The sequence below is a fragment of the Pangasianodon hypophthalmus genome, chromosome 13 (assembly GCF_027358585.1).
Source record: "Pangasianodon hypophthalmus isolate fPanHyp1 chromosome 13, fPanHyp1.pri, whole genome shotgun sequence".
Classification (NCBI taxonomy): domain Eukaryota; kingdom Metazoa; phylum Chordata; class Actinopteri; order Siluriformes; family Pangasiidae; genus Pangasianodon; species Pangasianodon hypophthalmus.
Window position 1 is genome coordinate 10,991,105 of NC_069722.1, and position 24,548 is coordinate 11,015,652.

The 24,548-nt window shown below is 38.3% G+C and overlaps 1 protein-coding gene across 6 annotated transcripts in view; it reads left to right on the forward strand.

Moving 5' to 3' along the window:
• The first annotated feature begins 2,228 nt into the window (after positions 1–2,228).
• Positions 2,229–24,548, forward strand: part of gas7a (growth arrest-specific 7a) — a 37,004-nt gene continuing 14,684 nt past the window's right edge. Inside the window, exons 1-6 of one of the 6 annotated variants that reach the window (XM_053239319.1) lie at positions 2,229–2,487; positions 9,170–9,289; positions 12,339–12,401; positions 14,099–14,184; positions 17,061–17,129; positions 23,920–24,009. In XM_053239319.1, coding sequence (XP_053095294.1) covers positions 12,353–12,401; positions 14,099–14,184; positions 17,061–17,129; positions 23,920–24,009 — 294 coding nt within the window. In that variant the 5' untranslated portion in view covers positions 2,229–2,487; positions 9,170–9,289; positions 12,339–12,352. Of the gene's footprint in view, positions 2,488–8,978; positions 9,016–9,169; positions 9,290–12,338; positions 12,402–14,098; positions 14,185–15,222; positions 15,821–16,525; positions 17,130–23,919; positions 24,010–24,548 lie in introns of those variants that run through there. The other 5 variants (XM_053239318.1, XM_053239320.1, XM_053239321.1 and 2 more) reach the window with 5 other exon arrangements.

The following is a 24,548-nucleotide window of genomic DNA, read 5'->3' on the forward strand; positions in this document are numbered from 1 at the left end:
AGTATAGAGCTATAGAGCAGTACAGAGCTACATGAAGAGGAGGAAAAGCAACTTTATCTATTTTACATAATAATAATATTAAATTGATTATAGACAATAATGTAGACTGTTGCCATGAGTGTTTACATGTGCATGCAGTCATGTGTTGTGCTGTTGTCTTGACAAACAGAGGTGGATACAGGCTGTCAGAAGGGCAGAACCGGAAAAATAAAAAGTGCAGGAACACCTAGAGGGTGCTTCATCTCATTGTCTTACATGTAGGGGGCCTGTAAGGCACTGCATTTGGTTTTCTCAACCAGAAGGCCTCCCAATAAGGCACTTCATGTTTCCTCACATGTAGGAGAACCATATAGGACACTGCATCATATATTCCCCACTGAACAGGCACCTAGAGGGAGGTTCATTACGTTTTCTTACACATAGGGGCACCCTAGAGGGCATTTCATCATGTTTTTTCCATTTGAAAATGGATGAGCATCCTATGGGGCATTTTATCTACTCTAGGGGCAGCCTAGAGGGCACTTTCACTGCGTTTATTTCAACCATGGGGGCACTGATGGAGGTCAATCCCTGAGTCCACCAGTGATGAGAGCTGGCATAAGTTTTGAAACCTTGACATCTTAAGTAAAATGCTACTTGTGTACTCTAGATAGTGTAGCTTATGTTTTATTACAGATGGCTGAGCAGATATTTATTACAGATTTTTTTTTATACAAATATTGGCAAAGGAGATTTTATATCATTACATTAAACTGTAAATAACACTCTACAATAAAACACACTTGACTGTAAGATTTCTTTAATTTGTAAGATTTTGCTGATGCAGTATTTTGCTTGGAAAGAAGTATTTTTAGTTAAAATGGAAGGAAAATAGTAGTAAAAAGACTTTTTTATCTCATAATTATGACTAGGTACAGTATATCAGATTTATGACTTATCTTACAATTATGACATATAGTATCTTGAAATTATGACTTGATATATTATGACTTTTTAATCTCATTATTATGACCGGTTATTTTATAGTTATCTCTTAGAATTTAGAAATTATAAAATAATATCTTGACTTGTTTGACTTCCATAGGGGTTATGGGATGTTGGTGATCTGCATATTTTATAATCCTGCTAACATTTTGTGTTTCAGAATAATTCTGTGCTTTGGTTTGGCCAGTCTAAATGTGACTATCGATTTTCCTTTTTTAGCCTCAGGAAGCAGACAAGCAAACACGAGCTTTTAGCAGCATAAGCACATTATGCTAATGGATGGCAATGATTCATATAAAGATTAATGGTGTCATTTAATTTAAGATTTCTTTATCATGGTATGTTAAAAAAATTCAAATATCTCCCTAGTTGAATGAAGATAATCATTGTACAAGTATCATGAGAATCACAACAATAAGTTGGACATAAATGTGCCCTATATCTACTACATAACATTACACACAACCCTGAGCAGCATCTGTGCTGAGCAGTAGAAAGGTAGGCAGGATGTCCAAGGAAGAGACGTCAGATGGTGAAACTGTTACAAACATTTATACACCCACTTAAACAAGACAGAAAGCAGTAGGGAAGACAAGGTTTTATCCTATCCAGTTTTAGTGCATAGATGAAATGATAAAATGGAAATCAATTGTCCTGATTCATGTAAAAGAGTTGTTCAAAACGAATGAATCATTTGTGAATAACCCATCATTAACGCTAGCACGGTTGCCCAGTGAATGGACGCACTGAAGTAACTGGAAGCACACGTCAAGCTCGCAACTTTGTTCTTTGATGTGACGACATGACAGATTTCTCACAGCCGCTTTTAGAGGCATGGCAGAGGGCGGTTTCTACGGTGAAAGCTTCATGCTTTCTTTTTCAAAACAGCACTTTGTCCTCCTCACTCATCACTGCTCCTTAACTCTCTGGTCTAGACAGCAGTAAAAATAGCAGAGCCGTTGTCTTTGTCTGAGCTACTGTCATTACGAGGGGAGTTCTTTGGCAGGAAGAAGCTCTAAACAAGGTCTATTTGACTCAAGCAGCACAAAACTGGCCTTGTTAACTGAAGAGGGAGTCATTTCTTCACTCTCTCTGTCTTCATGGTGTCACGCACTGTGCTGCCTGTCGTCTCCAGAGTCCAGGAGAAGGCTTGTAACCCGCTTGCATCTGGGGCTTGAGAACAAAGCCTTATAGAAAGTTTCCAAGCTTGGCAACCACAGCCTGGCATTTTTTATCTGACCTCTGCTTTTGGGAAATGAGGAGGAAAAAGAGGGGCAGGGTTCATGGCTCTTCATTCTTTCCACATATTTGAATTTTGAGTCTGGGATTTGGGTTGTTTTGTACTTTGTGTACTAGTGTATGAGTGAGTGAGCGATGGTGCAGGGTGTCTAGAACCAACTGCTCTGTTAGTACTGGTACATAGGACGTTCATCATCCCATCCAGAATTCTCTACTTTGAATATTCTGTCTTGCAAAGGCTTGTTTGATGCACAGGAGTACCTGGTAAGAGCATTTAGTCAGTTTTGAGTAAAGCAGATAAAATGACTTGTAGGTTGATTAGCCATGTTTACTGTTCTAACTAAGAATGGGAATGTGGTCTAATATGCTTTGCTGAGCACGTTGACTTTTTGCTGATATCTTTTTTTGCTGGGAAAACAAGCTGCTTGTGATTTAACTTATGATCAGCATATACATTTGACTCCCTACTTAATGTAAATATATGTGTAAACAAAAATTTCACAGACTCTTGGGTTGAGGTACTTGGTATATACAAACCCATTCTGAGTTAATGGCGTCTTCCATGTTCCATGCATGTAATTAAATCAGCACAACCCAAATTAATGATCAGACAGCTGAGCTTTCTTTGAGAGTTTCTAAAACTCTGTCTTCACTACCATACAGTATATCAAGTCTCAACCATTTACTACTGACAACTCTATGTTTTTGGCTCAGCTGCAGTGTCTTAAATAACACCCCTGGTTATCTTTAAAAAAAATCTAATGTCAAGTAAAATCTGGTTTGTTTATAGCCATATCCATTAGTCTCTACCAGACGTAGTATGGCCTTAGATTCTTTCCAGATCTCCTTTCAACTCATTCAAGTGTGTTTAATTATTACCATCTATAAGATTTCATTTCTTTTGTCCCATTGCCCTTTACAGAGGCCCAGCACATAGCGCTGCATATGCAGCACATTACTCTAGACCTGAGTAATTCTTTAACTCAAACCTTCAGTCTACTTAAGTCCCTTATGATGTTTCTGTTCTGAAAGCAGGATGCATTTTGACAATTAGTGCTCAAATTTTCAGGAACAATGGGCCATGTTTATCATTCATTTCAGGCTCAATGCTTTTTTGTTTTCTACAGTCAAATCAGTAAGGTGTATGTAGATGGAGGGACCTGATACCTGATGTTTTTGTGTGTATAGTCTTTAGAATAAAACAATCTTAATTCGAGTTCTAGAGACTTTCTAATGATTTTACACTGTGTGATTACAGCGGTCTTTTACAATCATTATTTATAAAACCGTATGAGATAATCCTAAGAAAATCTTGGCTGAATTCTGTAATAAACAGTGCGATATCATGTGTTCTCTGTGTCAGAATATACAATAAAGATCCACTAATGATAGACCTGTGATTAATGAAAATTACAACACAATGTTTACATCATCAATCAATGCAATCTGGTCTTGTGCAGAAAACGGGGTTGCATAAACACAACCATTCTTCAAACTAAACTATTTTTCTGTACATTTGCCACTACCATATTTGTCCCACAAGTTTTTTGTAATCTGTTGATGTCCCGTTGGTGGTTTTTAGACAAGCGTGGCAGTAGTCACATGCTGAGATTTTAATTTATAAATTATTCTGACACTGCCAGAACTTTGTCTTTGGTTGCAATGGTACTAAATTGGTCCCTGGTGAGCATGTAACATTACATACTGTAGACCGCTGATCTCAACTCTAAAGAAGGACTAAAGAATGTTTTTACGGTGGGTGATTTGTTTGCAACAACAAAATCAGGCCAAACATCATACCATGTAAACCCAATTTTAACTATGAATAGATGTCATGTTCCCTGTCAGGACTTCGCCTTTGTTGATTTATTACCATTGATGTTGTTTTTAATGGCCATATTTTTTTATCATACAAGGAGTCCATTGATTCTTCCGAAGTCCAAAGGCAGTATACCAATTATTACATGCTATAGGACTTATGTTGAGAGTGATTTTTGCTTTCAAAACCAAAAAGAAATTGTTCTTTAGTGGTGTCATTTAATCTTATTCTCTCTCTGTGATCTGAAACAAAACATTATGAGAGAAATGGTACGACTGATCAAAGATAATAACATTCTTCCAGCAACATTAAAATACCCTCTTTGGGCATTTTAATAACTTTTGTCATTATAAAAATTTGCAACAGGTTTCCAAACATACATTCAGAAGACGTTTATCAATGTCCCAGTATGGTACATGAGCAGATTCTCAGAAATACAACTGTGCAACTTATTCAAGGATGGTGGACTGATAAAACTCAGAAAGCAAGAAGCTAATATAAGAAGTTAGAGTTCTTTCAGTAGACAGGGAAGGGTAAATACTACTGCTATGAAATTTATAAAAATTGAACTTCAGCCAACTGCAAGAATATTCTGGATTTGAATATCTTATCGTTTGGTGAATATGCAAATCCAGGTCAGGCATTTCTGCCCACGACAACTAATAAATCCCCCAAAAAATCTTTTGTTGAAACTGCACACACATAAAAGCCCATCTTTTTTTTTTTTTTTTACCACTAATAATCTACCAATTTAGTTTCTTTTCAATTTAGCAATAAAGTAATAAAGTAAAGTAGTTATCAGCATGTAGGTTTTGTTTTGTTCTTCACAAAAACCTCATCTTGCACCAGGTGATTTGGTAACCGTTTTATATAACTTTTAACAATTATACATACATTCAGTTAGCCACTTTACTCTAAAGTGAGAAATAAACAGAGGTCCTGATTAAATAGATAAGGAGGCTACCAGTCAAATTAAAGTACTCCTGGTAGATACAGTATGCACACATTTGTCTTTCAATATAATAGTACTTATTAAAATATTATATTCAGTATAAATATTCTATTAAAATGCATTTTTTAAGTATTACATATTATAAATAAGAATCAGTGTGACAAGATAAATATTAATAAAGCTGTTCTGTCTTAGGCACAAGGCAGAGTTTCTAAGACAATTACAGTTGTAGGTTAGTGCCATCTTTTAGGCAAGTATTCACTAAAGATCTTTTAGTATTCACTAAAGATGAGTGTTTAATACTGTGTTTTAAGCAGCACATACACCAACTGCCCTCTTTATTAGACATACCCACCTTGTTGCTGCACTTTGTAAACTTCTATAACTAAAATACTATAGCCCATCTTCACCATTCACAGTGCATGTCAGTCAGCCTCCAGCTCTTTATCAGTGTCAGTTTCTGACCACATGATTGTAGTTGGTTTATATAACTGGTTTTGCACATTTTTTTTAGTCCTGTGGTGAAATTAAAGTGTATAAAAATCTTAGTGTACATCATATCATAGGAAAACAGCACCACTGTGAGTTACTCTGACAGGATTCACGTGGTGATGCACAACAGCTCATGTTGAATTTTTTTCTTCACTGACTGAGTAATGTCAATAATGTTTTTGAGAAACTTTACATTTTATGGCTGATGAAAACACTCAACACCCTATCACCATCCAAATCACACCATAATTTGTGCCACGTTTTTGTTATTTATGCCACTTTTGTGCTGTTGAAAGAAAGTTGTTAAGTGATATATTTTAACTGCATGAAAAGAAAGGCAGGATTCATCACACAAGTCTCCATCACAGCTAATCCTAATCACACTGGTAAATCCTATTCATTTGTGCTCAGTGTGTGCTGGCGAAAGAAACATTTGTGCCATTTTATTTCTTCAGTTATTAAGCAAAATATTTTTCACTTGTAACACCACACAGAATTAACTCCTTAATTGGACCAAAACAGCATGCTTAATCTGTGCTGTTTATACGCACTTGTGCTTTTCTTTCTTTCTTTCTTTCTTTCTATCTTTCTTCTTTTTTATATATGCATTTTTTATACAGTATACACGTTTTATAAAAGCCATAACATATATTACTGGCCATGACATCATATATTACTGGAAGTCACATTCAGACAAGCCAGGTTTAAATTAAAAGGGTATTATTTTTAGTCTTTTTCACTATCCTGACACATATTTAAGCTATAAAAATAGACACATTTCCCCATCCATCCACCTCAATTAAACAAACTAGTGTTGTGTCTCAAATCACATGCTTATGTACTATTCTACACCATTATTGAGTACCAACACTATCCAGTTTATCTATTACAGTGTTTGAATTTGAAAAACCTCCCATGTAGCTTTCAAACCTACCAAAAGGTCTGTTTTTGGTACTAGTCATCTGGATTTTCTAGATTAGTAAATACTTTTGAATATAAGGGCAGAGCTTTCGATTTGAGATGCAGCCCAGGACATGGCGGAAAGTTTTAAGACAGACAGAGCTTGTTACGGCCGAGGAAATAAAGAACAAACAGAATTCAGTCTGGTTATGATTAGAAACGTGTTTTGTTGATTGGTAAATGTAATGAATGTCTGATTGATGCATCCTTTGTTTGAAGATAACATTACCACATTACTTACTTGACATCAGCCACCACAGTCACAATTAAGGTAGGCAGTGGATCAAACTACTATGAGGCATATTAGGGGGGTTTAAATGCTATAAAATGTGTTATTTTGTGTTATTTATAAGTTTTCTTTACACACTGTATTGTTTTACATAATTATTTTTGCATTAGTAAAATTGAGTGGGGGGCAATTCATGTTTTTTTCCAGCAGAGGTTTACATGTACCCCATACCCCCATTTCCACTTATACTCTTTTCCTAACAAGGGTGACAGGAATGAGTCTCATGTCAGCAGTACACCTAAATAACTCAGTGGTTGTCTGCTAATCCAGGGGAATGAAAAAGTAGTACAGTGCAGAATGGCCCTCTGGTGGATTAAAGAGCTCTCCTTTGCTCCCCCATCACAGCATGTGCCAGATCTTTCATTAAACCTAAACAGAGTAACAGACAGAGGAAGAGATGGAGGGAGAGTGAGGGAGTGATGCAGTGTGGAATCTCTTTTATGTTACACATCAAACGTCGACCTACAGCCTGTAGGAGTGCCTATAGCATGCACACTTATAGAAGTTATCCAATGATTGCTGGTGCCCTCGATCTCCTCATTTTAGGAAAACATCCAGTGGGCTAAAGTTCTGTAGGCGGAAACGCCTTATTGACGAGAAAGGTCAGAGGAGAATGGCCAGACTGGCTCAAGTTGACAAGAAATCTACAGTAACTTAAAATAGCCACTCTTTACAACCATGGTGAACAGAAAAGAATCTCAGTCAGCCAAGAACAGAAATCTGAGGATACAGTGGGCCCAGGCTCACCAATACTGAACAACTGAAGCATTAAAATGACCGGATTTAACATTAGGGGATTTAATGATAGCTGGCTAGCTGACTACCCTTAGACTGTAAAGTGTAAAGTATGAAGTATCTGAGATGACTTATGACATACAGTATGTGTGGCAGTCTGGGAAATCCTGTCAGATGTTGCTGTGGCCGAATACTGACAAACAGCCTAAACATGCTTATTGCATACTTTAACCTCTCAACTGTCAGAAACCATAAATACCAAAATGATGTGGAAATGTTTTTATTTACTCTTAGGCTATCTACCTGCAAAGATCATGTTGGGTAAGGAGCCAGTCTAACAAACAGAGTGGTAAAAACAGTCATAAAGTCTGCATATGAAAAAAGATGACTAAAACCTAGCTAAGTGTGATTTCCTCACACAGTGAATGTTTTGCTTTGATCAAGTTGCTGGATAGCTATGTACCATACAGAAATAGGCATAAGCATAATCAAATCATTTTGTAATAAGAAACCAGTTGCTTTCTGATTATCAAAGATATCTGTGATATTTCGGTGCTGCAGTTGGAATGGAATTTTTAAATGCAATTTTCTCTCTTTTCAGATAAACATTTTTAAAAGCTTGTGATTAAGATAGGTGGAAAAGAGAAACATATGCATCTAAAACCTCTTGTTAAATCTGACCCAATGTGTCTGGCTGTGATACTGATAATAAAAAAATGCATTGCAGTTTTAAATGACATTAAACTGCAGCGGCAGTCCAACTGTTAGCTTATTTAGTTATGGATTATGCTAGAATATGTAAAAGAAGATGGTATTCAGTGGTTCATCAAAACAATTAGGAAAATGCAATTTTAGGTGATTTTTGTCCTTTTTTTTAAGTAGTTTATATTGTTTTAAACTCTTTAGCATTTTTCAATGTCTATGTTCTTTTTCTTACTCATCTTCTATTATCTTCATTGCCCTCTCCTTCTTTTCTATGTTCGTATTTCCTCTCAGTCTGCGTCTGGAGGTGGTTGATAAGGTGTGAATAGACATTAGTTTTGTTTCTGACAGGTAATAACTTTTTTTTTTTTAGAATGCAAGCTATACCTGTTCATACTTCACAGATATAGTTTATTACATAACTGATAAGGGTCTTAACTCTAGCTAAGGATGTCTGGGTAGAAGGCTCAGTATCTCATACAGCATTTCTACATGGCTGATGAGGCAAGACACCCCACTAGACATAATTTAATATACATACCTGTAGATAAAGGAAAAATATGAACAAATCACACATCAAATCTGGGTTTGTATGATTGTTTAAAACTCCTGATTATACTGTATATGTTTTAAGCAAAATTATTTTGTTGTGTTATTGGATAGCTGATAAACATGTGATTAGTCAGTCTGAATCTGTGTCACCACATCATATGGCAATGTGATTCATCAGAACAGTCTGTGTATTACTAACTCTGTTTGCAGCATGGCCATGATGCTGTGGGCACATTGCTAATTGGAACGCGTTCATTTTTAAATCATATTCTTACCTCCTAATCTCACTCGGTAGGTAATGGGAAAGAGAGTTAATAGAGAATACAAGATAAGGAACCCAATTTCTAATAAAAAATTGGGATTTTTTTTTTTAATTAATTAACATAATAAAGTTTCCTTAGACAGTTTCAAGTCTTCTGACTGACTTTTTCGAATTGTGTTCCAGGAGTCTGGGAGCTCCAGTCCGACTATAGACCAGAGCTAGACAAAGTTCTTTTACCCGTGGCCTGGAACTGCTACAGGTAAGCAGAGGAGTGCAAGTACGACAGTAATTCAAGCAGTAAAGGTAGGTTACTTTTTTCTCTCACATTATAAATGTATATGATGGATGCCTGGAAACTCTTCAATATGTGCCTATATGTGCACAGAAACAATGTTGCCAACTCCTTTCAGAGGAAAATATCTAATGCATGCTCAGAAAGTTGCTACGAGCTGAAAGATGATGTCATAGACTAATTTGCATATTCATTGAATGATGATCATTTCGATATTAAAACGAGTTACATGAAGATGGAAAAATTTCTGAGGACAAGAATAGAATAGAACAGAGTTTTATTCTGACTAGAAAACAATAGATTATTACTTAGTTTCTTATAGAAAGAAGTCATCTTCTGTCATGGTACTACAAAACTAACTATTTACCTATTTACAAAACCGAATCAAACCAACTTCGTACATATTTACAAAATACTATAATTTCTTTCAAGAACATAGACAAAAAGAAGCACTGGTAGTGAGTAAGTGGGAAATAAACAAGAAAGAAATGGTTATGTATACATGTAAACAAAGAAGTGTACAGGTGCGACAAACAATGGTGATCAGTGATTGGTCACTGGGAACAATAATGATCATGGATTAGTCCTTGGGAACAATGGTGATCAGTGGTCATTGGGAAAAACTGTGATCAGTGATTGGTTGTTGGTAAGAATAATGATCATGAATTAGTCATTGGAAACAATTGTGATTGGCATTTGGCCAGTGGGAACAATAGAGATCACGGACTGGTTGTTGGGAAAAATAGTGATCAGGGATTGGTTGTTGGGAACAATGATGATCAGTGATTGGTCATTGGGAACAATAGTGATAAGTCATTGGTTATTTGGGAACGGTGGTGATCAGTGATTGGTAGTTGTGAACACAGGCTCAGGTAAGCACTTAAAGTGGCCAAGTCTAACAACAAAGTTGCAAAGTTGGCAAGATTGTAGAGACTGTGCAAATTCTCTGTAGTTTGTATCTTGCTTAATGGAACTACATTAGGTATATTTTTTCTTGGACATAATACAACACAGCTACCTCCTACAAAGCCATGCCAAAAAGCTTAGGCCTCATTGTCTAGTCTGGCATTTTAAAACAAATATACAGTACAGCTCATTGTCTCTCCTCATCAGTGACCAGACTCAAATACTCAAGCAGCTAATCTCTAATATTCTAATAACACTAATAATCTCTAATATTTCCTAAGGCTACTATAAGCGAGCAAGCATACATACCTGATAAAAATGCGAATTTTAATGAGTGCAGAGTGCCAACTGCGTAAAGAGCCGCGGGCTGTGATGTGCCATTAACATTTTTCATCATCTCCACAAACCATTTATCTGAAAACTGAAACATGGTGCTGATATAGAATGGATTTATCTGATTTATACTGACACACATAGCCACCAACATGGACAGAAACTCTGAGTTTATAACCTTTTCATTTTTCTATTTGGCTGCTGCATTGCAGCATGATGACTGGCTTGCATAATGCTGTAATAGCCATTTGTTTTCAACAGAGCGCTAATGTAAGTGCATGCTGAAGGCAGCTCTGTTTAATACCGATCATTATCAGTAGTTAGAGAGCGGAGCCTTGGCAGCACCCCCATGGGGCAGCCTGTGTTTGCAGAGTTTTGGATAAAGGCCAGAGCGAGAGAGAGAGAGGTGGTGGTGGAGAGGGAGATAAGAATCGGCTGAGCAGAACTGTTGATCTTGGATCAGGCTGCTTCTTTGCAATGCTATTTAAGACTTAGGTGTTTTAAGGAGATAAACAGTTCTTGAGTCAGTGCTATTCGGGATTGTACTTTGTGCTCTGAGCTGGCATTCAGGGTATTTAGCACACTTCTGGCACTGGCCTGGCACGACGCATCTCCTGTGAACTCTGGCAGATTTGTGCATTATAACCATGTGCTGCTGCTTTTACTTTGTAAACAGTTTATGTCCTCAGATTTTCTTCCTACAATATTCCACATCAGTTATTATTGCCAGATCTGAGCAGACAGTCTGCACTGTTTTTTCATTTATACAGCCAGCTATCAACATGAATAATCACTTTTTTCTTCCTGTGTCAAAAATTACAGCCCTCAATTCATTATCAGCTTACTTAGACTAACCCTGACGTGCCCCTTCAAGTTATTTATTCCTATAATAATATTTACAGGAGTGGCTGCCAAATGGTCACTGAGACTACTATTTGAGACTGATTACCAAATAATGCTTGCACAAGCAGTTTTTTCTGTTAAAACTGGCGTCTCACTCACTGCCTGGGACACAACTGGACTATTTTGCAAGTGCAAAAAAAAAAAAATCTCACTACACAGCAAACATTGGAGCAACTGAACAAAAAATAGGCCCTGCAGTTTAAAAGAAGCACTTGGTAGAGTACTATTGTACTCCTAAGCCCCGATTTACTAAAATCCCAAATAACGCATGTTAATTTGTGTGTGCAAGGGGATAAATTGAGCACACAAAAAGTGGTGTATCGCGGGCAATTTACAAAGAATAATTGTTTGAATTACATCATGGTATTAGTAAGGTTTAGAAATTAGGTATTTCCTTGTGCTATTTGTGTGCTCAGACCTCTAGACAGTTAAACTGAAACAAAACTTTTCCACAGATATTTCCTGTAAAATATAACAGCGAAGTTTGTGAGATGCATGGAAAAATTGTACCAAATGCAATATGAACACAAAATAAGAGCATGTATGTTCTGTTCTTAGCACAGGCTACGTATCAAAACCTTTTCACACTCTCTTTAAATGCAGAATGCTGTTTGTTCACACAATCACCATTCCTGAAGGGATTTGGGATTTAGTAAAAATACATTGTGCCTAATAATTTAATCTATTTGCATTGACCTGCCCTGTATTTTATACCCCAAATTGCATAGTCATTACACACAAAACCAGACAAACCATTATGCACTGTAATGAATTTTTTTCCATATAAAAATATAATGACTTAAGAAATAAATGTATTATGTTGTTTATGTTAAGTGATATCTGCTAATCATGATAATGATATCTGCTAAAAATGATAATGCTAATCTGTCAATTATGTTTACCATGTATATTTTTCAGAAACAACGTGGAAAATGCCGTCTACTTTAGCCACAAAGACTACCCATACACACAAAACCTCAGGTGATGTCAAGCTATAAGCTGCATTACTCAAGTCTCACTTTGCTCCCAATGCCAAACCTGTTGAACATCTTGTGTTATCACAAATAGCAGAGAAACTACAAATAATCTTTTGCAAGTGCTCAAGTTTGTTCCTTTTCCTAATTAACCTCACTTGGCTAGCTATGTTACATCATTAAAATGAACATTATTAACATGAAAACCTGCTATAAACCACCCCTACATAGTGACAGTGACAATCATTACACTGTAATAATGTGTTTATGTACTTTTTGTGGTCATCAAGTAAAACAACACCATATTTCTGCTTATAAGAATGAAGCTAAAAACTCAGTTTTCAGTTTTGATTTTTAAATGCATGTCAGTCCAGAAAGTGTTATAACACAGCTGTATGTCAATGTAAATCTGTGTCATTTAGCTCAGCTGTGTCAGATTAACATCAAAATTGACAAAAGCAGCTGATGCCTTTCAAAATAAGACTCTATAAAACCTTATGTCATATGTATACAGATGGCTTATACAGATGTCATGTAGCCCTGTGAACACTGCCCTTAGGTAAAACTATACTGTTCTACTTGTGCCAAAAATACTGCATTACCAGTGAAGGGGCAGTAAAACCTGTGCATACACAGAAGAATCAGAAGTGTTAAACTGTTTACTGTATGTCAGTCAATATATTTAAAACAAGGACAGTAGGATCAACAGACCCCTTTATACAATTCTAGTTATGCACTGGTTATTTAAGTGGTAGTAATGCACAAAAATATAATGTTGTGTCTGTTCAGCATAGTACATTAAAGTATATGTTAAAAGGTAAGCAGTCTATATGATCTGATTTCCTGTCTTGTGTATGTGTATTCCTGTCTCGCGGCTGTTCCTGTCCCAGCACCCATTAAAAATTATGTTCTATTCAGGACAATGATTCAATTGATTCTAAAATTATTTTTCCATCCTAAAACTTTATGGCCCCTAATAAGCCGGAAAATTTCAGATCATATTTATTCTACAGTGCTTATGCTCATGTCATTTTAGCCTGGGAGTAACAAAATGATATGCAAGTGTTTGAAAATAATATAATAATATAACAAAATGAAATAACATAACATATAGATAATATGAAAATATAGATAATATGAAAATGGCACAAGGGTCAATGCAGTCTGAGGGACGCCTTCCAGAGACTCCTGTGTTAGACACCAGGCAGTGAATCACAGGCTCAGGGACAGAGACACAGAGGAAAGGAAAAGCAGATATGGCCAGTGTCAGTGGTGATGTCGCAGAGGTTACACATATTCATGGACGTCCCTGAGGGGGATTAGAAAAAACAACTCGTGACTCCCAGTAGAGTTGCAGACTGCGTGGGCTGGCCTGAACCATCTCTGCACCACACTTACTTTATCTCCCTCATTTATCATGATGTTGCACATCATTTGTCAGACTGATGTTGCTGTTGTCATTTGTTTTCATGGAGCCATTCATCATGCAGATGTGAAGGTGTCTGTTATTGCGGTAACTCCTAAAAATTCGTTGTTAATGTTTATAATTGGAATAAATGAGGTTTGAATGACATGATAATTAATGTGCAAAAGCCCAAATATTTTGCATATTGCATGAATTGTTTTTTTTTTTAATTTATTGTATTGACACAGTGAGATTTCACAGTTCTAACTGATGTAAACTCCTGATCTGTATGCTTTCAGTAAATGGATCACAGTCTGCTGACATTCCTGTGAAGCGACTGGAGAAGGTAGACAGGATGGTGCGGAAAGCCAGAGTGAACAGCCAGGTACAGTCCTACTCGGGCAGGTCAGGGGTGGGATCTTTAAGAGGATTGATCTGGATGTCTGTGTGATGCATAACTTAAAACAGGAATGTCAGTTTCCATTCACTGTAGAGTCACATCTGATTCAGCTTACCAGCTAATCACCAAGGCCTTCACAGGACAAGATAGATCACTGTATGGCTGTGAGTTTGACACTTCTCAGTTAAAGTCTGGAGAATAAAAGTGCACATTGCGATCAGTGTATCTTTTATTCAGCAGGATGACTGTTTAACATCTACATACAGGTGAACTGAGCTGAACAGTTAAGGAAGGGTTTTACTGAAGGGGTCAGAGTTATTACTCTGGTGGTCCTGGGAGTATTTTGTATTAAACGTATTATCTCAGACTTTTAACCATTCCAGCATCTGAAACATATTTGCACATCATTGGTACTAATAAATGGTAAGATGTTATACCAACAATATTGTAGTCCTGTAAACCAGACATCTAGCTTTTGACAGAGACTATGTTTTGTTGCTAAATGGTGCTAAGAACCACATACTTTCAGCAGAAGAGGCCACTTGACTGACATTGCAAGTGACCAACCACAGACTGTTGTTTTTGTGTGACTGATGCTACATTAAAAACACATCAAATATTTCAACGACATGATCATATCTTCCTCAGGTGTTGTCACAGTGATTGAAAGGTTCCCCATAAGACTGATGAAAGATGTATATACAAAGAAAAACCTTCAAGATCCTGAAACCTCTGGCCAGAAAAGTGTACAATAAGCATCAGACACTTGGTGCCCATCAGCAGAGCACCTGAGGCTAAGACTGAAAACATATGCCATGGTATTACTAGATAATGGTATTACTAGCTATTAAATCAGCATAATAACATATGTCCATGATTTAGTATTACTAGATATAACAATGATACACCATCAATACCTTATATACAGCAGGGTACCACTATGCCATGCCACCAATAAAGCACTGGCATTGGCATTGCTAGATGTTCATACAAGATGCCAGCAATATGATCATGGCTTTGGCATTACTACATGTTAAAGAAATGAAAGTTAAATCTTGTCTACATCACTGTAACAATTCAAACATCTTTGCCAAATTTAAGCTGCTTGGCAGGCTTCTACCACTTCTTTTAAAATCATCTTTTGAATTCACTGCCAGGCTCAAATCAAATGCCAGATCACTTACAATCGAACCCTTCACTGTTTGGCAGTCTCAGGCAGCATGCCTAGGCTGCAGGCTTTGGAGCCACCTGCAAGGCTCTGTTAACAGTAACGCTTGAGTAGCAGAGGAAATCAGACCAAGTAAAGCTCTGGGCAGGTCACGTGGTTGCCTGGCAGTGGGACGAGGGCGTGGGCATGCCAGCAAGCAGACTGGAGCACAGGCCATATGGGCGTCCCGCTCCTGGACACTGGCACGTGGTTAGCTCCTGATCTGAGGCCAGGTTCGGAAAAGACTGAACGGGAGAATCGTAGCAGGGAAAGGGGTGCATTAGATTGGGACGAGAGGGAAAGGAGGTCGAAAGGCAGTGTGGAGCTGGCACAAAGCGGGAGTGGATTGTCAAACGGCAGGGCACAGAACAAGACAGGCAGTGTGGGGCCGCTGCCTCCATGTTCCTGAGAAAGGTGAGAGGCTGTATTGTTGTTTAGTGTTAAGTCCTTTTCTGTGGTTCAATGTTTGGTGGTTTTGCTCTTCAGGTGAGTCAGTGTGTGTGGGTGTGCGTCTTTGATCAGTCACGTGTATATTTGTTTGAGATCATTCAAATGTTGCATCTGTATTATACCAAATAGAACACAGAACAGAACATGGTTGTTTTGCTCAGAGAGCATCATGAACATGGGAAAATGCAAAAGCAAACACTGACAAAGATCCGAACACGGGGTGAGGATGGATGCTGATGAGGTTGAGTGTAAATATAGCACCTGCACACAGTCTAGTTTTCGCACCTTCACAAAACACACCAGCACAGACAGATGCACACTCTTCTCACTACCTATTGCTCAGTGAATACATCTATCATGTGACCCTTAAGCGGAGATAAAATAATCTCCCCTTTTCACAATTACAGAGAAGGAAAGGCTCTTCGTTTTTCATTCTCTTGTCTCAATCGCACATCTCGTATTCATCTCACCTCCAATCATTAGCCTCTCAGTACTTATTACACGGCCATTTCTCCCCTCACACTCCCTCCCTTTCCTTCCTTCTCCTCTTCTCTTACTCAAGCACACATAGGCATGCTGAAGAAGGAGGGAGGTGTGGTACGGTTTGAGTAAATAAAAGCTCTTTCCCTCCTTGCGCTCCCATTTATGCTTTCTAACCCACTGTCTCTGTCACACTGTCTCTGTCAGGTTCCCTTCATAATATTTCTCTTCCAGCTGTATTGTGCTTTGCCTGCCTGCCTTGCTCTAACTTTACCTCTCTCTCCCTCACTCTCCCTTCATTTTTACTGTTTGCATGCAGTCAGCATTCTTAACTGTTAGGAGTGTAGGTGTGTCACACCTCCACTCACCCACTCACTTACTCATTCAGCCTCATTGTCCCACTCACTTTCCCTTTCTGTCTCTCTCTCTTGCTCTCCTCATTGCAGTTGCACTATCACAAACCCCCCTACTCTCCAACAGCACTGGCACGCCCCTCTCCCTACACACATGCACACACACACACACACACATACTCACATAAACACAGCCCACTCTGCACTGCTCACCACGGCAACGCAGGCAAGCAGGCAGACGGCACACGGAAGACACGGTGGAAGAGAACGAGTGAGAGAGAAGGAGTGAAGGGAGCACCTGAGAGATGGAAACAGAGGAAAGCTTTGACACAGAGGGCAGTTTTGACGATGCCTCCTATCTCTCCCCACAGAGCCCCGGGTCCCTCTCACCAGCCAGGAGACAGAACAAGGAGAAGGAAATCAAGGAGACCAAAACCACAGTGAGTCTGGAGAAACCACGCACACACATAAATTCACAAACGTAAACGGCACAGCTGGAATACTCCAGAGGCTGATTATGCGCATACTGACTTGATGCTGATTGTATTGACATCCTCAGGCTGAAGCTCCCAGTTGGTCCTGGATAATAGATATCTAGGGAGTAAAGGCAGAGCTTGATTGAATATTCTCAATCACTAAAGTGATAAGAAGAGGTTGAAATGTCAGGTTGTTACACTTCTGAAACTGGCCAGTGGGGTTGTAAAGTCCTGGAGTGTTCTGCTGATGGGAAACATCTGTTCACTAGTTCAGTGCCACTCTCCTTTAGTGTATGTGTGTTTCCTAAAGGGGATTACATCATTGCTGTTTTACATTGTGAGCATATGTTGTAAACTGTATATTGTTATGGATCAGATGGTTATGGCATTGGGTGATACTTTGAGCTAGTGTGTTTGGACAGCTGATTTACAAACTGTCTTAGTAACATCAGATTGGTCATAGTGTGCTGGGGTCTTGGCTTCTTTTTTTTTCTTCCTAAGGCTTTTCCTTCTCAATCCCCAGAGACCACTTGGCATTCCAGACTCTGCTCTGACGTGACTTTTTGTGTGCAGTGTGTGCAAAACAGCTCTGGCATTGCTGACACTGACAGCATGAGACTAATTTCTCATAGACGCACACTTCTTGCTTGCTTGCATCACTGGTGTTGGATATATAAAGCTATGTATATATATTGAACACACACAGTACTCTGACAGTAGCCATATTGGGATCAGGAGGTCTGGCAGATCAGTTGATACACATCTTGTGTGCAGTATTCAGTTGGGGTCCAACTGAGATTTGTATTATAGTTAAAGTAACACGCTTGCATCCATGCAGCCAGAAGAAGGTTTCCAGATTCCGCAGATTATTAAGAATCTATATTTACATCCCTGGGTATTATGTGGCCATTTGTAATAGTATTAACTTATAGTAATAGCAAATCACATTCTACATCAGAACAAATCATATTTAAATGTATAGGCAGTATAATATATACGCATTTCAGAAGATCCCACCCCTGGTCCTGTTGTAGTATCACTGTTCTGACTGTTTTATTGTGTTTCTTGCCGTAACACATTCCCATTAATCAGCTAATTAACAGGCTGCATGTGGGTGTTCTAAAGATCAGGGCTGGGAACTATTGTCCTCTATCACAATACAGCGGAGTCTATACACAGTCTTGATGCACAGATGACACTAGTATTGTGCATCAAAGTAGGATGTATATAATTTTATTTAATTACATTTATTTGAATGCTCAATTGACAGGCTATAATTCAAAGAGTAATACTGCATATAGTTATGTAACCAGCGATATCTGCCTGAGATAGTGAGAAAGAGAGAGAAAGAGAGAGAGAGAGAGAGTGAGAGAGAGAGGGAGAGGGAGAAAAGGAATGAATTAGGGATGCCGCATGTGCTGGAAAGCCAGACCGGACTTCTCGATTACTGTTTTGGAAGAGGGGAGTAGTGTTTCTGTCACACCAACAGGGCAGCAGAGCCGTCCATCAGGGCCATAAAGCCCGCCCACTTGGGAGAGATAGCTGCAGCCCGGGGAACGGGGGAAGACTTGGCTGGTCCAGTTTCCATGGTGACAAAGGCACCAGAAGTGATTAATGGGTGTTGAAATGAAACACGCACACATACAAAGAAAAGGTTAGAGAGAAATATGGATTGCGAGAGGCAGGGAGGGAAAGAAGACCTTTGATTTGTTTTTATAACAGAGAAACATATGGCACACTATGAGTGATATTCTGATTACTTTAAATATATAGGTCTTGACAGATGCACATGAACCTGCATTAATTGGTTAAGGAGAATACTGAGTATGGTCTGATGCATGCACGTATGCATTGCATCGCATGTCAGTGGCTGAATATTGTGAGGTGCACTTAGAGAGGCTTAACAGGCGGTTTTCCATGACAACCACAATCAAAGCTGCTTTCGATCAATATGGTGGGATGGCTCAGATTCGTGGAGAGGCAGAGTTGTCTTTTCTCCTTCTCTACTGTGTGCATGTGAGGCAAAGCCAGTGATGTGTGCAGATCTTTGAATCCAGACTCAAAGGCATTTTAAATAGCCTGACCCTTAATTCCCTCAAGCACTTGTTGCTTGATTTGAGGTGCAGAATAGGCTGTAAAATGAGCCTGAGACAGCTTGTAGAAGGAGGTTAAGTATTATTGAGTGTTATGTCAGGCAGTGTATGTATTGGGTAATGTGTCATGTTTAAAGCAGGTGGATATGCAGATTCTTTAGTCTGTTAGAGTAAAGCACTATGCTGTTTCACAAAAGGAAAAAAAGTGTGTGCCTTCACAGCGAAACCAATTTGTCGCTTAGCAACAGAGGCCGAGCAGTCCACATTCTGAGCAGTGTTTGAGATCAGCGATGTTCGCTGGAGTGTGTACGTTAGTGTGTGTTTATGTATGTTTTCAGCAGTCCAATACAGGTTTTCCATTGCAGTATATGTATACTGTGCCAGAGGAACCCCGGACCAAATGGAATTTTATTTACTGGTTGGCATTCCTGGAGTTTACTACACATTATCATTATGTCAGTGGTATTCGCTATTCAGCGAAAAACTGGGTGCTGGGCAGCCGACCAAATATAGCCAGTGCATCTAAAGAGAAAGCGAGTGGGTTAACATACTGGTGTCTGACCCAGACTACGCACAAACAATGTGCTTACTCAAACACTGGACCTTTATAATACAATTATAAGCATTGTATTAACTTTTTATAATGTAATGCTGGACGGATTATGGAAGGCTTATGTAAAAATGTATGTATTATGTGACGTTGAAAGACAGAGGAGAGGAATACCTCTTTACCTTAATGTTACTGTACATGTTTTTATCCTTTTCTTGCAAGTTGTTTGTTTGTATTTACCAACCAGACATTCATCAAGCTCTGAAACATCTACAAAATATCCATTCCTATTACATCAGAAGATATATGACATTTCAAAGCTTTATAAAGTGCTTCATAACAGTGCCATTAAGTGCAACACCAATATGAGCAGCAAGGGTCTCTCAGACTGTTCTGAATTTGTTGGCACTGGTTGATGCTATATTACCTCCTTAGAATCACAGCCTTTGTCAGTGCATTCAGACTTACCTTACTCATTCTTGTAACTATGCACCTTTCCTATTAATTTCAAAGTAGTTACTGAATAACCAACAGTTGTTACTGAATAATATGCTCTAAGCATTAGTCCTTTGTTCCAGTACTTTTTCAACCTCAATCTCATTCCATTACATCTGTAATTAAGGCCAACTTAGGGACACAACACATTTCCCTGCATTGAGAAAATAACCCATTTACTTGTAACATACTAAAAGTGGAAGTCAAAAATGAAAGGATGGTTCTTTAACTCTATCCATAAAAGTTTCATATACATGTGGTGGGCTGGGAAAACCCAACAGGTGTAGCTCAGTTCTGGAAAACAGCCAAAAATGATGAAAAATTGTGTTTTGACCATTTTCTGCCAATAATATACTTTGACGTCTTTAAAATTTGAATAAGTAATTTTTCCCAAAATGGTATGGAAGTGTAAATGTTTATATTTTGTTACCATGCCTGTCTGCAAAAATTACATTGGAGCCAGTTTAACAAACACTGGCTAAAATTTCTACTCTAATGCTGCTATACTGCTTTCCCCAAAGTGCTGTATTCCAGTTTAGGTCGAAGGTTTCCCTCCCCCGGATCTGAGCAGGGAGCAGAGGCAAACCTGAGGCTGACAAGGGGGGTGGAGTGGTGTAGGAGCGATGTAGTGACGATAAATGAGCTAATTTAGAGCATGATGGGAGGCTGATTTAAACAACAGCAATGACAAATGTAGAGGCAGCGTAATGGAAAACTCAGTGGCCGTGACAATTGGTATGATCTCCCAGGGAGGTAATAAAAAGGGACTGGGCACAAGTGTGTAAATCAAGACATTCGGCTTGAGCACACCTGGGACATATGAGTGTGTGTGAGTATGTGGTGGTAAGCTCGTGCGTAGTGTTTCCAGTGTATGCACACAGAATATAACCATAGGCACTTAATGTACCTAGAGTATTTATATGTTATTAAGAGCAATAATGCATAAAATACAAGATAACAATCTGTAATCAGAGACACAGCTATGACATTAAAATTTATGAAAGAGTTGTGACATGGAACTGCACCAGAAGTAGCTATTTTATACAGAGAAATTATGACTCACTCCATATTTGCACACTATCCTTGGTGGAAAAAGTCAATTCCGATCATTGTCATGAATCATTTAAACACAGATATGGCATTAGTATGCCAAGTATGTGTTTGGAAATCCATGTGAACATCATATCCTAATTATGGACAAATCTTTGGAAAATGTCTCTGGGAATTGAGATCCATCTTCATGCGGTGCTATGTGTGAGTGTGTAAGGCAGAAGGAGCGTACTGTTTGGCAGTTGCAGGGATGCAGTGCAGATGGTGAACATTACATAATTGTAGGTCTAACAGGCTAATTGGAGACGCTGTGGACCCAAGAGTGTATACTCAAACAGACTGTGTCTTTTAGTGGTGGGTACACTTGAATCCTACTTAATGAACATCGTTGGATCAATGACACTGTGCATATTAATGCTGTATTAGTTGTTACTATAGATAAAGGGGGAAAAAATCATATTCAGTTTGATCACATTCTGGTTTCGCACCCTTCTTCTCCCTGTCTCCTTCATTTTTCCTTCCTTCCTTCCTCAGGCATGTTAGGTAACAACCCAGATGACTAGTCCATTGCTGACCTTTAACAAATACAAATTCACCCACCAAGCTATATATAAGTCCTCTAATATTATATATATATATATGTTAGTGGTTTTCCTCATGGGGACCAGCCAAATGTCCCCGCAAGATTAAAACCATTAGATATTTCTATCCTTGTGGTGACATTTCGTCCCCCCAAGATAAGAACCTGTCCACATAAACACACATACATACACACACACGGTGCTCTCCATTTGTGTCACTTATTGTCACATTGCCACATATGTAACACAATGGCCCCTATTTTGTTGTAATAGCACAGCTGAAAAAAAGGGAGTATTGAGGTTTGCAGTACAGAGCAGTGGCATATCCATAATGACATACAACTGAGATTTCATTAACAGATTTCATGATGATTTTTGGTAGTAAGAACCGGGTGACAAACAGAAAAGACAAAAAATGTGTTTCTCTGTCACTTACAGATTTTCATTCATATTTAAGTTGTAGTGTCACTTACAGATTTTCATTCATATTTAAGTTGTAGTGTCACTTACAGATTTTCATTCATATTTAAGTTGGAGTGTCACTTACAGATTTTCATTCATATTTAAGTTGTAGTGTCACAAACATGGAGACATGGATACAAGAGCACACATTTTATTATGAAAGCCAGCTATACAAAATCTCCTCCTGCATGAATGCCAAAACAGGCAAAAAGTCAGTGAGGAATAAGAGAGAATAATGTTGCTGGTCTGGTGTCATTCCAGACCAGCTTACAGAATGCATAACTATAGCACTGATGCACTGCCTGATTTGAATATAGTTTACAGTGTAATAGAAATATGATTGTGTGATTTAAATAGATTTCTTTTGAGTTTGCACTACAAACACCCATGCATAAAAATGCATCAGGATGGAGTGATTTAAACACTGGATAAAATGGAATTGTGCCTGTTTTGTTTGAGCCATGGAGCACATTAGAAATGCTTTGGGTGCAGATTGTGATTTCACATTGACACCATGTGAAGTGCATCATTCAGAGGAGATGAGGAGGTTGTGACAGGTAGAAATAAGTGGCTAGCACACCATTCCTGTCACCATGTAACTGTTTACTGTATGTACGATACGTCCAACACTGCCTGTATTGTGTTACAACTGTTCTATTGTGTTGCATTTATTGTGTTGTACTGGTACTACTTGAACAGTGTGCATTTATTGTTGTGTATCTTGTCTATTTGCAGTACATTTTGTTTGGTGATTATCTTGCTCCACACTGTTGTCAAAATTCTATAATATATTGCACCCAGGCCTTGGAGAATGCTATTTTGTTCTACTATTTACCTGTGTATGGCCAGAATGGCAATAAAACTGTCTACTACTCTACTACTTCATGTAATTTAAAACATATGATTTATATTTAATCCTGTGCTTGACCTGTTTTGGCATTGTTTTGGGTAGCAGTAAAGCAAATGCACTTTGATTTTCCATCCTGTAATCATATCAGTTTAAATCTCAATTGTAGACCTTGCAGTATAATTTCACTTCAGAAAGCTAGATTTCCTGATGGAACAAAAAATAATTTAAAGTGTGTATGTTTTTTTTTTATGTTTGCATAAAGAAATGTAGGCCTATGTGGGCTATTCAGTGCTCTAGAGTGTTTCCAAGTCAGACAAGTTTGTACAGTTTTGTTATTTGTGGTCAGTTTGTACAGTATTGCTAAATATCAAGTCAGTATTCAGACAGCAGTCTGAGCTTCATTATTATGTGTTATTATATTGTGGTGTCGTCATAACTGTCTTGTGAAAAATCATTTGTGCATTGTGAATCCTTTCATAAAATGCAAAGACCCGCCCTGCCATATGTTCAGGATATGGCACTGCCTTTCTGAATAAATGATGAGTATAATTAACTATATAATATGTATTTATGTTTGCTTGATGATTCTGTGAACCCTGAGATTAGAATTCCTATGCTGTTTTATGCTTTTTCTCTTTATGTGGTCCTGTTTTTCTACTCCATCACTCTGTAGATCAACTTCGTCACGTTCCCATTGGTACAGTCTACGCCTGAGCAGCAACTCCTCAAACCCAATGAGTGGAGCTACTGCGACTATTTCTGGGTAAGGGAAAATGAAGGAGGGGAGGGGTGGGAAGATAATCTGCAAAGGAAAAAAATGCATAGAAAGTTAAACAACTACTACACATCTTCCCTTTATCCTTTACTTTCCATTATATATACACTAAGTATTGTGGTCAGTAACATGTGGTTAAGGAAGACAGGGCACAAGTGTATAAACTCAGTGTGATATGTATTAGGGGAAGTCCAAGAATCATTGTAAATGTCAATATGATTGACTAAAACACTGGCAGATGGTATTAAACTTGAATGTGGCTGTTCTGACCCTGCCTGGTTAGCATTAGCCAGCTAGCCTAAGACGACAACACTCAGCAGCACCGCTATGCTGACAAGATTTAACGGATGCCATTATTTTTGGTTGGGACTGACTCTGGGAGGCAGCAGGACTGTCTCTGTTTTGATTACGTTCATACATACATACGTTCTTGTTAGGACTTTCAAAAAATAAGAAAAATGCAGTGCTGTGATGAGACTCAAGTGTGCCTGTGGCTTGTCCGAACTGCCATTTGTCAGTTACTCCAA